The 13,147-nt window shown below is 47.5% G+C and overlaps 1 protein-coding gene across 1 annotated transcript in view; it reads right to left on the bottom strand.

Annotated features, from left to right (window-relative positions):
- The window catches only part of FAM83A (family with sequence similarity 83 member A), a 28,809-nt gene that overhangs the window by 4,257 nt on the left and 11,405 nt on the right, over nt 1-13,147 (bottom strand). The window contains exons 2-3 of the mRNA XM_003903126.4: nt 11,761-11,928; nt 9,584-9,708 (exon numbers count right to left, since the gene is read on the bottom strand). Of these exons, the coding sequence (XP_003903175.1) occupies nt 9,584-9,708; nt 11,761-11,928 (293 nt within the window). The remainder of the gene's footprint in view (nt 1-9,583; nt 9,709-11,760; nt 11,929-13,147) is intronic.

Below are 13,147 nucleotides of genomic sequence, written 5' to 3'. Positions count from 1 at the left end.
TCTTGAACTCCCGGCTTCAAGTGATCCTCCCTGCTTGGCCTCCCAAAGTGCTGGGATTACAAGCATGAGCCACCACACCTGGCCAAGGTAGCATCTTGAGGATAGTCCACATCAAGCCATAGCATCCCTCCTTGCATCCCTTTCCCAGGACCCCTGAACTAGAACTCAGCACGTCATGAATCCTGTGATCATAACAACCTTGCTTTCATTTTTCCATAATTAAAGAATTTTTTTTGTCTTTTGGTTTTTTTTATTTTTTTTTGAGATAGAGTTTCACTCTTGTTGCCCAGGCTGGGGTGCAGTGGCATGATCGCAGCTCCCTGCAACCTCTGCCTCCTGGGTTCAAGCGCTTCTTCTGCCTCAGCCTCCCAAGTAACTGGGATTACAGGCACCTGCCACCATGGCTAGTTTTTGTATTTTTAGTAGAGACAGGGTTTCGCCATGTTGGCCAGGCTGGTCTCGAACTCCTGACCTCAAGTGATCCACCCACCTTGGCCTCCCAAAACGCTGGGATTACAGGTGTGAGCCACTGTGCCCGGCCTGCAGTACTTCATTTTTGACTGTTGTGTAATATGGCACTGATGGCTGTCTCGTGGTGCATTCATCACCTCCCTCTGCTAAGCATTTGGGTTCTGTTGTGAACAGTGCTGCCGTGAACATTCTCATACGTCTTCTACCATACATGTGGACCAGCTTCTTGTGGAAATATACCTAGGAGTACAGTTGGTGGGTTTTAAACTAGGTGAGTATACAGCTTTTAGAGAAAAGGCCAAAATCTTTCCACAGTCATTGTCCCAATTTGCAATCCCATCAACAGTGTGTGAAAGATCCCTGAAATCCACCATTTGGTATGGTTAGTCTTTTTCATTTCTATGCTGGTTGGAGAGGTGTGAAATGGGGACTCATTCTAGCCTCGACTCACATTTTCCGGATCTCTCATGACGCTGCACATCTTTCCACATGTTTTTGTTTTGTTTTGTTTTTGTTTTTATTTTTGTTTTTTAACCATGTGTTGCCTCCTTGGTGAAATGCCTACTTACGTCTCCCACCCACTTTTCTGCTGTGCTCTTGTGCCCTTGTGAGTCTCAGCACTAATCTCTGTCAGGTGTGTGCATCTTCAATAGCTGCTTCCAGTTCGTAACTGACTTTTCACTTTCTTTAAGATATCTTTCCTTCCTTCCTTCCTTCTTTCCTTCCTTCCTTCCTCTCCTTCCTTCCTTCCTTCCTTTCCTTCCCTCCCTCCCTCCTTCCTTCCTTCCTTCCTCTCTTTCCATCCCTCCTTCCTTCCCTCCTTCCTTCCTCTCCTTCCGTCCCTCCCTTCCTTCCTTCCTTCCTTCCTTCTTTCCTTCCTTCCTTCCTCTCCTTCCATCCCTCCCTCCTTCCTTCCTTCCTTCCTTCCTTCCTTCCTTCCTTCCTTCCTTCCTTCCTTCCTTCCTTCCTTCCCTCCTTCCTTTTCTCGTTCTGTCCCCTAGGCTGGAGTGCAGTGGCTCAATCTCGGCTCACTGCATCCTCTGCCTCCTGGGTTCAAGTGATTCTCCTGCCTTGGCCTCCCCAGTAGCTGGGACTACAGGCGCCTGCCCCCACACCAGGCTAATTTTCGTGTTTTTAATAGAGACGGGGTTTCACCATGTTGGCTAGGCTGGTCTTGAACTCTTGACCTCAGGTGATCCGCCTGCCTCCGCCTCCCAAAGTGCTGGGATTACAGAGGTGAACCACTGTGCCCAGCCAAGATGTCAATGAACCAACATTCTTAATTGTAATATCGTCAGATTAAGCAAACTTTTATGGTCAATGCTTTTTTTTTTTTTAAAGAAATCTACTAAGAGTTTTAAAGTTTATTTTCAACATTCAAATTCTTTTCATCAATTGCAAGTTGATTTGTAAACAAATGCATGCGAGGTGGGTAGTAATCCCGTTTTACATACGGGGGGGGTATTTTTTCCACTTCCTCCTTTCCCCACTGCTCTGACATGCTCTGTCATGTGTGAATCTGTGCCTGAGCTTTCTGTTCTGTGTGTCAATTTGTCCCTCTTCCAATGCCACATTGTCTTGATTACCGCAGTTTCATGACAAGTCCTGAACTCTGGTAGGGCAAGTTCTCCCTGCTTGTTTTTCTTCTTTGGATTTATCTTGGCTATTCTTGGAAAAGCACATTTTACATCATGACCTACAAGTACATAACCACACAATAATTTCCAGAACATCCTTTACCTCAGTGTGCTCTGATTATTTTTATTCTATTGTGTCATGTAAAAAAAATGCTAGACATCATCTACTAAATTGATTTCACACCCCACTAATGGATGGTAAGGCACAATTTGAAAAACTATAATCTTTCAGGACACTGAATGCTCAGAACCCAATGTGCTTTTATTCATTCATTCAACAAATATTTGTGGCCATGTATAATGCATCAGATGCCATATTTACCATACTTCATGCCAGGAAAGCAACAGAGAAGAAAACATACCCAGTCCAGTCCCTGACCTCATGCTGTTTATAATCTTGGCTAATCAAGTTCACAAATAAATAATTCCAAATCATGATGGGAGCGAAGCCATGGAGGGTAAGAGGGCTCGGGAGGGGGTGATCAGAGGTCTCTGAGGCAATGATCTGGAAGCCGCCACCTGCAAGATGAGGAGTTAGCAAGATAGAGACAGCAGGAATGAGCTCTCGATGGAGGGCACGAACACCAAGTGCAAAGGCCCTGAGACTTGAAAGAGCACGAAAGACCCAGGAGGCGGCCAGTGTGGCACCAACCCCGTGGAGGAGTGGGGGCATCCTACTGAGATAGAGGCCCTGGTAAGGATGTAGTTTTTTGGTTTTTTTTTCCCTAGGAGCAGTGGCGAGTATTGAAGGATTTTAAAGAGGTTTGATCTGGTTTGTGTTTCTGTTCCTGGGAGAGAAAACCCATGGGCAGGAGGCCAGTTAGAAGCCAGGATGATGCCTTGCTGCTGTTGTTCTCCGTGCTGTTCCCAATGCCCAGTTTTGCCTGCCTCTTCCCCACCCCCTGAAATCATTCTCATCCTTCAAGACCCAACTCCAGCCAATGGCACCGACCTCCTGGACCTGCCAGGCAGAAGTGGTGGGTCCCTCTCAGCTGACCCCGGAGCACTTCCTTAGCTCCTGCTGATCTCAGAGCACACACACAAATCCCCTCTGGCCACTCGGCAGTTTTTCTTGATGGCACTGGCATGGCACCTATGCTGGGGTCAGTCCCTCAACCAGCCCTTCAGTGTTGAAATGCACAACCTCAGCCCTCTAGCCTCAGCGGAGGAAGCAGGGCTCTTCAGTTTGGAAGAACCATATACAACCAGAAGGAGCGGCCAAAATATCTGAAGCCCCAGGTAGCTGGGCTAAAAGAAAGGGATAAAGGGCCTGCCTCTTCTGGTTTTTTTGTTTTGTTTTGTTTTTACTGGAAACAACTCTAAGGGGAGACTGGTCCTGGGGAAGATGATCCCCTAAAAGGCTGGTAAGCAGATCACCTTTGAATGTCAAGGGCAAAATCACTGTTGGTGTCCTGTGCTCCCTCCAGGAGCTGGCTCCTCCACAACCCTCAGGAATGACAGTAAACACAAATGGCCCTGCATGTATTCAGGCTACAGCCACCTTCCTCCTGGGCTGCACATCTGGCTAACAAGCCCTGCCCCCAGCTTCACAGGGATTGGAGAGCCAGTGACCCTAGTCAAGGAAGCTGGTGACCCTGGGTCAGTTGCCTCCCCTTTCTGTGCCTAAATCCCCCGCCCCACCTCTGTCAATGAGGAGGATGATGGGATGATGCCTTCTTCAAAGTGTTGTCATAAGGATTAAATCCTTATTAAAGTCCATTTTTGTTTTGTTTTGTTTTGTTTTGAGACAGTCTTGCTCTGTCGCCGAGGCTGGAGTGTATCTCAGCTAACTGCAAACTTCACCTCCCACGTTCAAGTAATTCTCCTGCCTCAGCCTCCCTAGTAGCTGAGATTACAGGCGTGTGCCACCACACCAGCTAATTTTGTGTGTGTGTGTGTGTGTGTATATATATTTTATTTTATTTATTTTTTTTTGAGACAGAGTCTCACTCTGTCGCCTAGGCTGGAGTGGATCTCGGATCATTGCAACCTCTGCCTTCCAGGTTCAAGCAATTCTCCTGCCTCAGCCTTCCAAGTAGCTGGAATTACAGGCACCTGCTGCCATGCCTGGCTAATTTTTTGTAGTTTCAGTAGAGACAAGTTTCGCCTTGTTGGCCAGTCTGGCCTTGAACTCCTGACCTCAGGTGATCCGCCTCGGCCTCCCAAAGTGCTAGGATTACAGGTGTGAGCCACCGCGCCAGGCCAATGACAGCTCTTTTCTAATTCACAGAAACCAACTGGAAAGTGAGGTCAAACCACTTTATACAACAGACCAATGTTAGTTAAGCATAAAAATGCTGGTAACAGTAATAATCACGGCCTGCCTGGTAAAACTCAGTAATCCTCTTCAAACAGACCCTGTTTGGAATTATAATTATTAATATCAAAATAAATTTGAAAGTATTAATACCAATGTCTTAAACAACAATACACTCTTAAGTGGCCTTTTTTTAGTGCATCTCAGATGCCCAGCAGCTAAGTATTTACACTTGCTGTTTTACTTAATTCTACAACAATTCTAATACAAAGAGAATGTGTTATTATTTTCCATTTTGTTCTGATGAGGAAACAGGCCCAGAGAGATGACAGGTACGTAGCTATTAAGAGTTGGGTATAGAAGCTGGGAGCAGTGGTTCACGCCTGTAATCCCAGCAATTTGGGAGGCCGAGGAGGGCGGATCACTTGAGATCAGGAGTTCGAGACCAGCCTGGCCAACATGGTGAAACCCCCATCTCTACTAAATATACAAGACAATTAGCCAGGTGCACGCCTGTAATTCCAGCTACTGGGAGGCTGAGGTGGGAGTATCACTTGAACCAGGAGGCTGAGGCTGCAGTGAGCTGAGATCACACCACCACCACGCTAGGCAACAGAGCATCTCGAAACAAAAGAGTGGGGTACGACCTAACACATTCACATTCTTGTTCTTCTAGGGGAAAGCATAATGTATGAGATATTGTTTGGTTTAAAAGTGAACTGATATGGATTTGAGGATTCGAGGGTGGAACAATTCATATTTTGAGAAGTTGAAGATAGACACTGTTTTCCTGAAGGTGTTACAGGGAAGTTTATCTTGGGAATGTGTTTCAGCTTAATCTGCCCAGCATTTGACACCATTTGGTAGAGGGAGGAAGCCCCCACAACTAGCGCAGTTCTGATCTCCCTGAAATGTTCGAAATCCCTCCCGGTCGCTTAAGCTCCTTCATCAGTTTTCGTCATACACACAGATAATAAGAAGTTGTTTCTCAGCCTTTTATCTTTACATCTCTGTTTCCAAATGACTGTGTTCCCAGGCCTTCTCCTTTTTTCCACAGAGATAACCGCCCCATGGTCGTGTGCAATGCAGCTAGTGGGTCCTGGGAGGGTGCAACATTTCTCAAAAATAATTGTCTAATCTTGAACTTTGGGCAGGATGTTATAGATAAGAGCCTCTGGGTAAGAAGTTGTTTTTTTTTTTTTTTTTTTTTTTTAAACATCCAAACTTTGATCTGTTGAAGTTCAGATCACTTTATTTATTTTTTATTTTTTTATTTTTTTTGAAGGAGAGTCTCACTCTGTCACCCAGGCTGGAGTGCAGTGGTGCGATCTCTGCTCACTGCAGCCTCTGCCTCCCGGGTTCAAAGTGATTCTCGTGCCTCAGCCTCCCCAGCAGCCGGGATTACAGGTGCGTGTCACTGCGCCCAGCTAATTTGTGTACTTTTAATAGAGACGGGGTTTCACCATGTTGGCCAGGCTGGTCTCAAACTACTGACCTCAGGTGATCCACCCGCCTAGGCCTCTCAAAGTGCTGGCATCACAGGTGTGAGCCACCGCGCCCGGCCCAGATCACTTTAAAGTGTATCATATTTTGGGGCTACTGAGGAGACAGCTCAACTGCACCTGTTCTTTGATTTCTTCCCCATGTTCAGGGAATCCTCAGCTATTCTAGCCCACAGCTCAACCTCCTTCTTCCCTTTAGTGATACAAAATCTGCATTCCCCAGGGGAGAATGTGTGCCTTGAAATAGAGTGTCAAGAGCGCTGCAAGAATTCCTCAGCTCATATTCACAATCGCCGAAAGGGGGAACCACCCAGTGTCTATGGATTGACGACCAGATAAACCAACTGTGGTCCGTCCGGTCCATGGAATATTGCTCAGCCATGAAAAGGGAGGCAGCACTGACACACGCTGCAGCTCGGATGAGCCTGGAAAATGTTATGTGAAAGAAGCCAGCCACAAAATGCCACATATTGAATGATTATTCCATTTACATGAAACACCCAGAGCAGGCACTGACATGGGGACCCTCAGTGCTAGGAAGGACATTCCAGACCTCAAGGCAAGCTGGGCAGGAAGGTGTGAACTGCACTTGAAGTGCCCCCTAAGCCACATTCTCTTTTTTCCCATAGCCTTGTTCTCCTACCTTCAAATTCTAAAAAGTTTGAGGACAGAATGACATATTTTAGAGATTCTTTGAAAACTTGCCCCACCCTAGGCCTGGGTGAAAGGCAGCCATGTTTTCACCACGTGCCAAGTTCCCTTCTGCCACCCCTGCCCCAGCCACAGGTTACTGGCTCAGGGGTGGACACCAGCCTCGGAGACAGCTCATCCACTGGTTGGTGATCTGGGCTGACAGAATGGCTGGACCAGGAGTGATGGTGGTGGGGGCTGGGCTGGGAGGCCCCAAAGCTTAGGGATGAGGAGGTCAGATTTAACTTATACAATCCATGAGGCAGGAGAGAGAACCAGAAAAAGAAGCTAAACAACAGGCCTGTGGACCCATGAAAGCCAGAGTGAGCAGCTTTTACCTTAGCTTTTCCCAGACTCGGGGAGGCCTGGCAGCCCCTGGTCCTGCCCTTGGCTGTGCCTGAGATTAACTGCCACAGCCTTACAACACCCCCTCCCTTCTGCCTTTACTTAGCCAGTTTAAGTAGATTTTCTGTGCCTTACAGTGAAACAGCCTTGATGAACTTAATAGGAACCAAAATGTCGAAAAACAGTGCACGAAGGTCCTTGTTGTATTTGGGAGGAGAGGAGAATTATTACACAATTTTGGACTTTGTTTGGAAAACGTGTAAAGTATTTTAAAAACTGAAGGAGTCCCATTATAAGAAAAGAGTAAATATAAATTTTTAAGCTTCGTAGCAAGCAGAGAAAAAAAAGAGCTATCTAAAAGAGAAGTAATATGAAAACCTGTCCATTCAACTGCAAACACAAAAGGGGAAAAGCAAAGTGAAGTCAAAATAGAAATATTAGAAATAAATCCAAATAGATCAGCAATCACAATAACTAAGTGGATTATACCTATTAAAAGACAGATGATAAAATTATACTTTTAAAAACTTTAATGAGGCTGGGAGCGGTGGCTCACGCCTGTAATTCCTGCACTTTGGGAGGCTGAGGTGGGTGGATCATCTGAGGTCAGGAGTTCGAGACCAGCCTGGCCATCATAGCGAAACCCCATCTCTACTAAAAATACAAAAATTAGCCAAGTGTGGTGGCGGGCACCTGTAATCCCAGCTACTCAGGAGGCTGAGGCAGGAGAATCACTTGAACCCAGGAGGCGGAGGTTGCAGTGAGCTGGGATCGCACCACTGCACTCCAGCCTGGGTGACAGAGCGAGACTCCGTCTCAGAAAAACAAAAATTAATGATATGTTGTTCACAAAAGACACACTTAAATCTATCAGTAAGTTTGAAAATAATGGGATGGAGAGAAAGTTATGCTCTGTGCTCTAGACTGAATGTCTGTGTCTCCTCCAGATTCATATTTGAAATCCTAATCCCCAATGTGATGATTAGTCATGATTAGGTCATGAAGGTAGAACCTTCAGGAATGGGGTTAGTGCCCTTGCAGAAGAGGCCCCAGTGAGCTCCCTCACCTTTTTACCATGAAGGGATAAAGATACACTTTTGCTGTGTGACACAGTGAAAAGACAGCAGTCTATGAGACAGAAGGTGGGCCTTCCCCAGACACTGAATCTGCCAACACCTCGACCTAGGACTTCCCAGCCTTCAGGACTGTGAGTAATGGGTTTCCGTTGTTTATAAGCTATCCAGTCTATGGGATGTTATTATAGCAGCCCAAATGGACTAAGACACTGTACCAGTATAAGCCCAAGGAAGACTGGAGGTAGCAATGTTAATGTCATTAAAAGTGGAATTTCAGCTAAACGGCACTAATAAGGCTAAAGAAAGATAGCACATTTTAAATGTTAGGGTTTATTTATTTATTTCTTTTCCCTTTCTCTCTTTCCCTTTATGCTCATTTGTCTCTGGCTAGAGATTTGGCAGTTGGCTTCACCTGGCTTTGGAACAGCATTGCGGGCTCCTGCTCCCTGGGGAAAGAGGGCATCCTTAACGCCCCCGGAAGCCTGCCTTCCACTCGCAGCTTATCCCAATGTTTGTGCTCATATTTCTCTGGTCACTGCTATGTGTTTGCAGCAGAGGAAGTAAGATAAGATGCAACCAGTTACCCCCTCTGCACTCTCTGTCACACTCATCACCTTCCTAAACAAAATGTTCCCAAATGACCTTCGGCTCTTCCTTCCCTCCTCAATTGCCCTCTCATTTCATCCCTCCCACAAAACCCACCATCAAATCCACTTCCCTAGTGCCACCACTAAGAACATTTCAAAGAATATCTTTTAAGCTCTGAATCAAGTTTCAAAGACAGACCCAGGCAAGGTAGCATTGTTAGAATAAATGGGTGGTCAGTCATTTGGATGTAGGAGTCTATGTGTGAGGGTCTAAACACAAACTGAGGCCGGGCGCAGGGGCTCATGCCTATAATCCCAACACTTTGGGAGGCTGAGGCTGGTGGATTGCTTGAGCAAATAATAAAAATTTAAAAAATAAAATGGGGCTGGGCGCAGTGGCTCATGCCTGTAATCTCAGCACTTTGGGAGGCCACATGGGTGGATCACCTGAGGTCAGGAGTTTGATACCAGCCTGGCCAACACGATGAAACCCCGTCCCTACTAAATATACAAAAATTCGCCGGGTGTGGTAGCGGGTGCCTGCAATCCCAGCTACGTGGGGGGCTGAGGGAGGAGAATCACTTGAATCCCGGAGGTGGAGGTTGCAGTGAGCTGTGATTGCACCATTGCACTCCAGCCTGGGTGACAGGGCGAGACTCCATCTCAAAAAAAAGAGAAAAGCAATGGGGTATGCACACACACAACTAAACAAATTGCATCACTTCATAATCACATCTAAGATATCCGAGGAGGGAAAAGAAGAGGATTCTATGTCCTATTGCAATATCAAGGGAAACTGAGGCACCTGGAAATGCCTCTCTACCTGGAATTCTTGCCAGAAAGGGCCCACATTTCCTGCCTCTCCCCGCATCTAGGTGATGCAGCTCCAGCTCCAGGCAGAGGGATACCTTCTGGGAGCTGGTGGGGGTGTGTGTGTCTGAGCGATGGGAGCTGGGCTCCACCTCGCCCAGCCCTTGTCCTCTACAAACCCTTGACAGGAGACGAATCCAGGGCTCACCTGTAAGATCCGGAGAGGACGAATCTCCAGTCTGAGATGATGAACTTCTCCCGGATTTGGCCAGCGAATTTCCTGCCTGACTTGGCACAATACACCTCTCCTTCTACACTCCGGATGGAAATGTTCTGTTGGAGGGAATGTCAAGGTGTCACTTCCTAATTCTGTTTATAGAGATATATTTGGGCTTTAGGCTGGATGTTTGTGTTCCCCTTACACCCATTCTATGTCGAAACCTAATCCCCAGGGTGATGGTACTAGAAGGTGGGGCCTTTGGGAGGAGATTAGGTCATGAAGGTGGAGCTCTCATGAATGGGATGAGTGCCTTATAAAGGAAGCCTAGAGAGCTCCCTCACTCCTTCTGCCACGTGAGGACACAGCAAGAAGACAGCCATTTATAGGCCAGGAAGTGGCCTTCACCAGATGCCGAATCTGCCAGAACATTGATCTTGGAGTTCCCAGCCTCTAGAACCATAGGAATAAATTTCAGTTGTTATAAGTCACCAGTCTATGGAATTCTGTTATAGCAGCTGTGATGGACTAAGACAATTTGTGTAAGAAAATGTCTGGTAGAATGTTCATCAAGATGAAAATGTATTATCTCTGGTTGGTGGGATTCTGGACCATATTAGTATTTTCCTTGGGCTGAATTATTCTTCATTGTCCTGGCATTAGCTGGCAAAAACAAAACAAAACAAAAACAAAAACAAAACAAAAAAAAAGGAAGGGGGTAGAATTCAAATAAGGCAGCAAATAAAAGCAACGGCCTGATGCCTATGGAGCCCCGAGTCTAGGCCCCCATGAGCCACAGGTGGCCTGGCAGTTACTTGGAGGCAAGCCCAGCCCTGCCTTGTAAGTGGCTTGACCTGAGTCCCTGACTGCAAGCTGTTCAGAGGGAGGCTGGGTGCAGCCAGAGGAGGTAGTTTTGTGGAGGTAGCAATAGACCCTGTATTGTCTTAAGCAAAGGTGAGTCTGCAATCGTACCATGGCTCTATTTATCCCTTGTCTTCCCTGTAACACCTGCTGCTCCCGCCCTAGGGCTGGAAGGCTGGAGAAATGGAAGGCAGGTAAAGTGTGGGAGTCTCAAGGTTAAGGCTGAGGGAGGTGGAGTACTGTCTGCATTCCTCAAAAGACTGCTGCCAGGCTCTGGGAAGGGCAGTCCTGCCTCCAGCCGCTTCCCCTGGGTTTCTCCATAGCTCTGTGAGATCTTGAGAGGAGGGACACCATTGTCCTATGGTGAGCAGAGTACTGTCAGGTGTGGCCAGCATAGGCCACGAAAGCAAGGCCAGTTCTGACGGTCCTGACCTGTTTCAATGGCCTGGTACCAAGGAGATGTGATCCACGTCATGCCAAACAGACCAGCAGTCAGAGGTCCCAAGGCCTATGGCAGCAGGAGGCAGCACTGAACTCAGCTGCATCCATGCATAGGAGAAGGGAGGGAGGGAGGAGGCTTCATTATTATCTGGGAGGTTCTCCCAGAGAACAGAACCTCTCTTGCCTGAGCTAGAGGAGACTTATCAAAGGAGCTCTGAGGGCCACCCATCAGCTGCTCAGCTGGGCCTACTCATGAAAGCTATGGGTGGTGTTCACATTTGAATTAGTTGTCCTCAAATTTGTGTGATGAATTGAACCCTTATCTCTGGGTTTCTTTTCTCTTTACCAGGAGAGGGAAGTACAGGGTTCAGTGAAGTCCAAGAGGATCAACATCTTGTTGGGGCCAGGGAGTTCTGAACGTATCCCACAGACCCTGGAGGTTGCCTGCCCTGTGAGATGCAGCCCCTGGGCTTCCCCAGCTGAGAGGAGAACAGGAGTACATGGCAGAGATGCTGCTCACTAGATACCCATGACCCTTTACATTTCCTAGCATCTGTGCATCTGGGTAAGGTCAATGGGTTATAAGAGAAAGCGATGAAAATCTCTTCCAGGTCAGATCCTGGAAAAATCCTGCAGAGTCCTCCAGCCTTTCCCTGTCATGGCTATCTTAGAGACCATGTATTTCTCAGGATGTAGCTACAAGATGGAGGAGGGCCATCTGACCTACATAGGAGTTTGTTTGAGCAAGAAATGAACCTTTATTATGTTCAGCTGTTAACACAAGATGGGGACATTTGTTACTACTGCATAGACTATCCTGTCTGGACTCATATGAGTACCCTTAGGACTCTCATTGGGGCCCCTACCTTGAGGTGACTGTCAGAGATCTGGATTTTGTCACACATCTCCTGGAAGAGCTTCACACCTCCCTGGTCCAGGAGCACACAAACGAACACCCCACGCTTGTTGGCTGCCTCTAGAATGTCACAGAAGATCTCCACATCCGTGAACACATCCATCAGGATGACCAGGACCTGGGCCAGAGTAGAGGGCTCAGTTACCAGAAAAGTCAGGGCCAGGTGCTAATTGGTTTCACCCAAACTGCCTGAGTCCCAGTGGCCCTGGGAGAGCTGTTCCCACTGGGCCAGAGGGGAGAGGATAGGGGTAGAGTGGGTCTGACAGGGCAGGATTAATGGAAGGAAAAGGAAGAGCTGGAGTGGAGGCCCCTGCCCCTGTCCTGATACCATCTCTCCAGCCTCACCAGCTATCTGTGGGCCCCTATGCCCACTGTGGGAGTGGGGAGTGCTGAGGAGGAAGGGAAAAGGCTAGAAAGAGAAGGAGAGCAGAGAAGAACAAGAAGCAGCATCTCAGCGGGTTCCAGGAGAGGAATAAAGTTAAGGTCATGGATTCTCAGCCACTTGGAGCTGGAGGGCACACTATGGCCACTGATTTTCAAATGCTGTTAAGCGGTGGAATCCTCGCCTCAAACAAAATCCCATGTGGAGGCATCGCATATAAACGCCTAGAGCAAGCTGCTCCCCGTGAGACGGAGAAGGGAGTGACGCTCTACCCACAGCTACTGTATCCTCTGTCACAGCAGAAACTGGGGAGGGGAGTCCTAGACATCCAGCGAGCAGGAGAAACATCTGGGTTCCTCCTGCCAAGCATTCATTCCCCCTTCTTCTGCCAACAGCATCGCAGCCTGACTTGAGGAATTGCCTCTCCTCCACAATCAATGTGGTTTGGATGGGTCCATTGCCATCCCTTGATTGGATATGGGGAGACCACATGACCAGGGCTAGACCAATAGGAGAATTGCATCTCCTGTTGGCCACGGAGATTGGTTCAGAGGTGGTCACACGAATAGGTCACATGATCTAAGTTATTCTAATGAGAGTCAGCCCAGGACTTTAGCTGGGACTCCTAGGAAAGGAGGTGTTCTTTCTGCAAGGTTGCTTAGCTGGCATTTTATAAGCAATGGCTGCTGGCAACCATTTTGCTACCTCTTGGGGAGAGCCTGCCTGACAATGAAGCCAGCCCTGGAGAACGCATCCAGGAGGTAGAAACAGAGTACCAGCAGTGTCATTTGGACAGCTGGTTCCAGCCATGCCTGAGACCAGTACCACCCTTGTCTTTTCCACTGTGGATGTCAATGAATGTTTCTCTTCTTCTTAAGCTTGTTTGGGTTTACTCTCTGTCACCCAATCATGAGTCCTTTCTAATACCTTGTGATATATTGACAAGCAGCTTATT

Source organism: Papio anubis, chromosome 8 (genome assembly GCF_008728515.1).
Source record: "Papio anubis isolate 15944 chromosome 8, Panubis1.0, whole genome shotgun sequence".
Taxonomy (NCBI): Eukaryota; Metazoa; Chordata; class Mammalia; order Primates; family Cercopithecidae; genus Papio; species Papio anubis.
The sequence above is the reverse complement of the archived record's forward strand: the minus strand, read 5'-3'. Positions and strand labels throughout refer to the sequence as shown.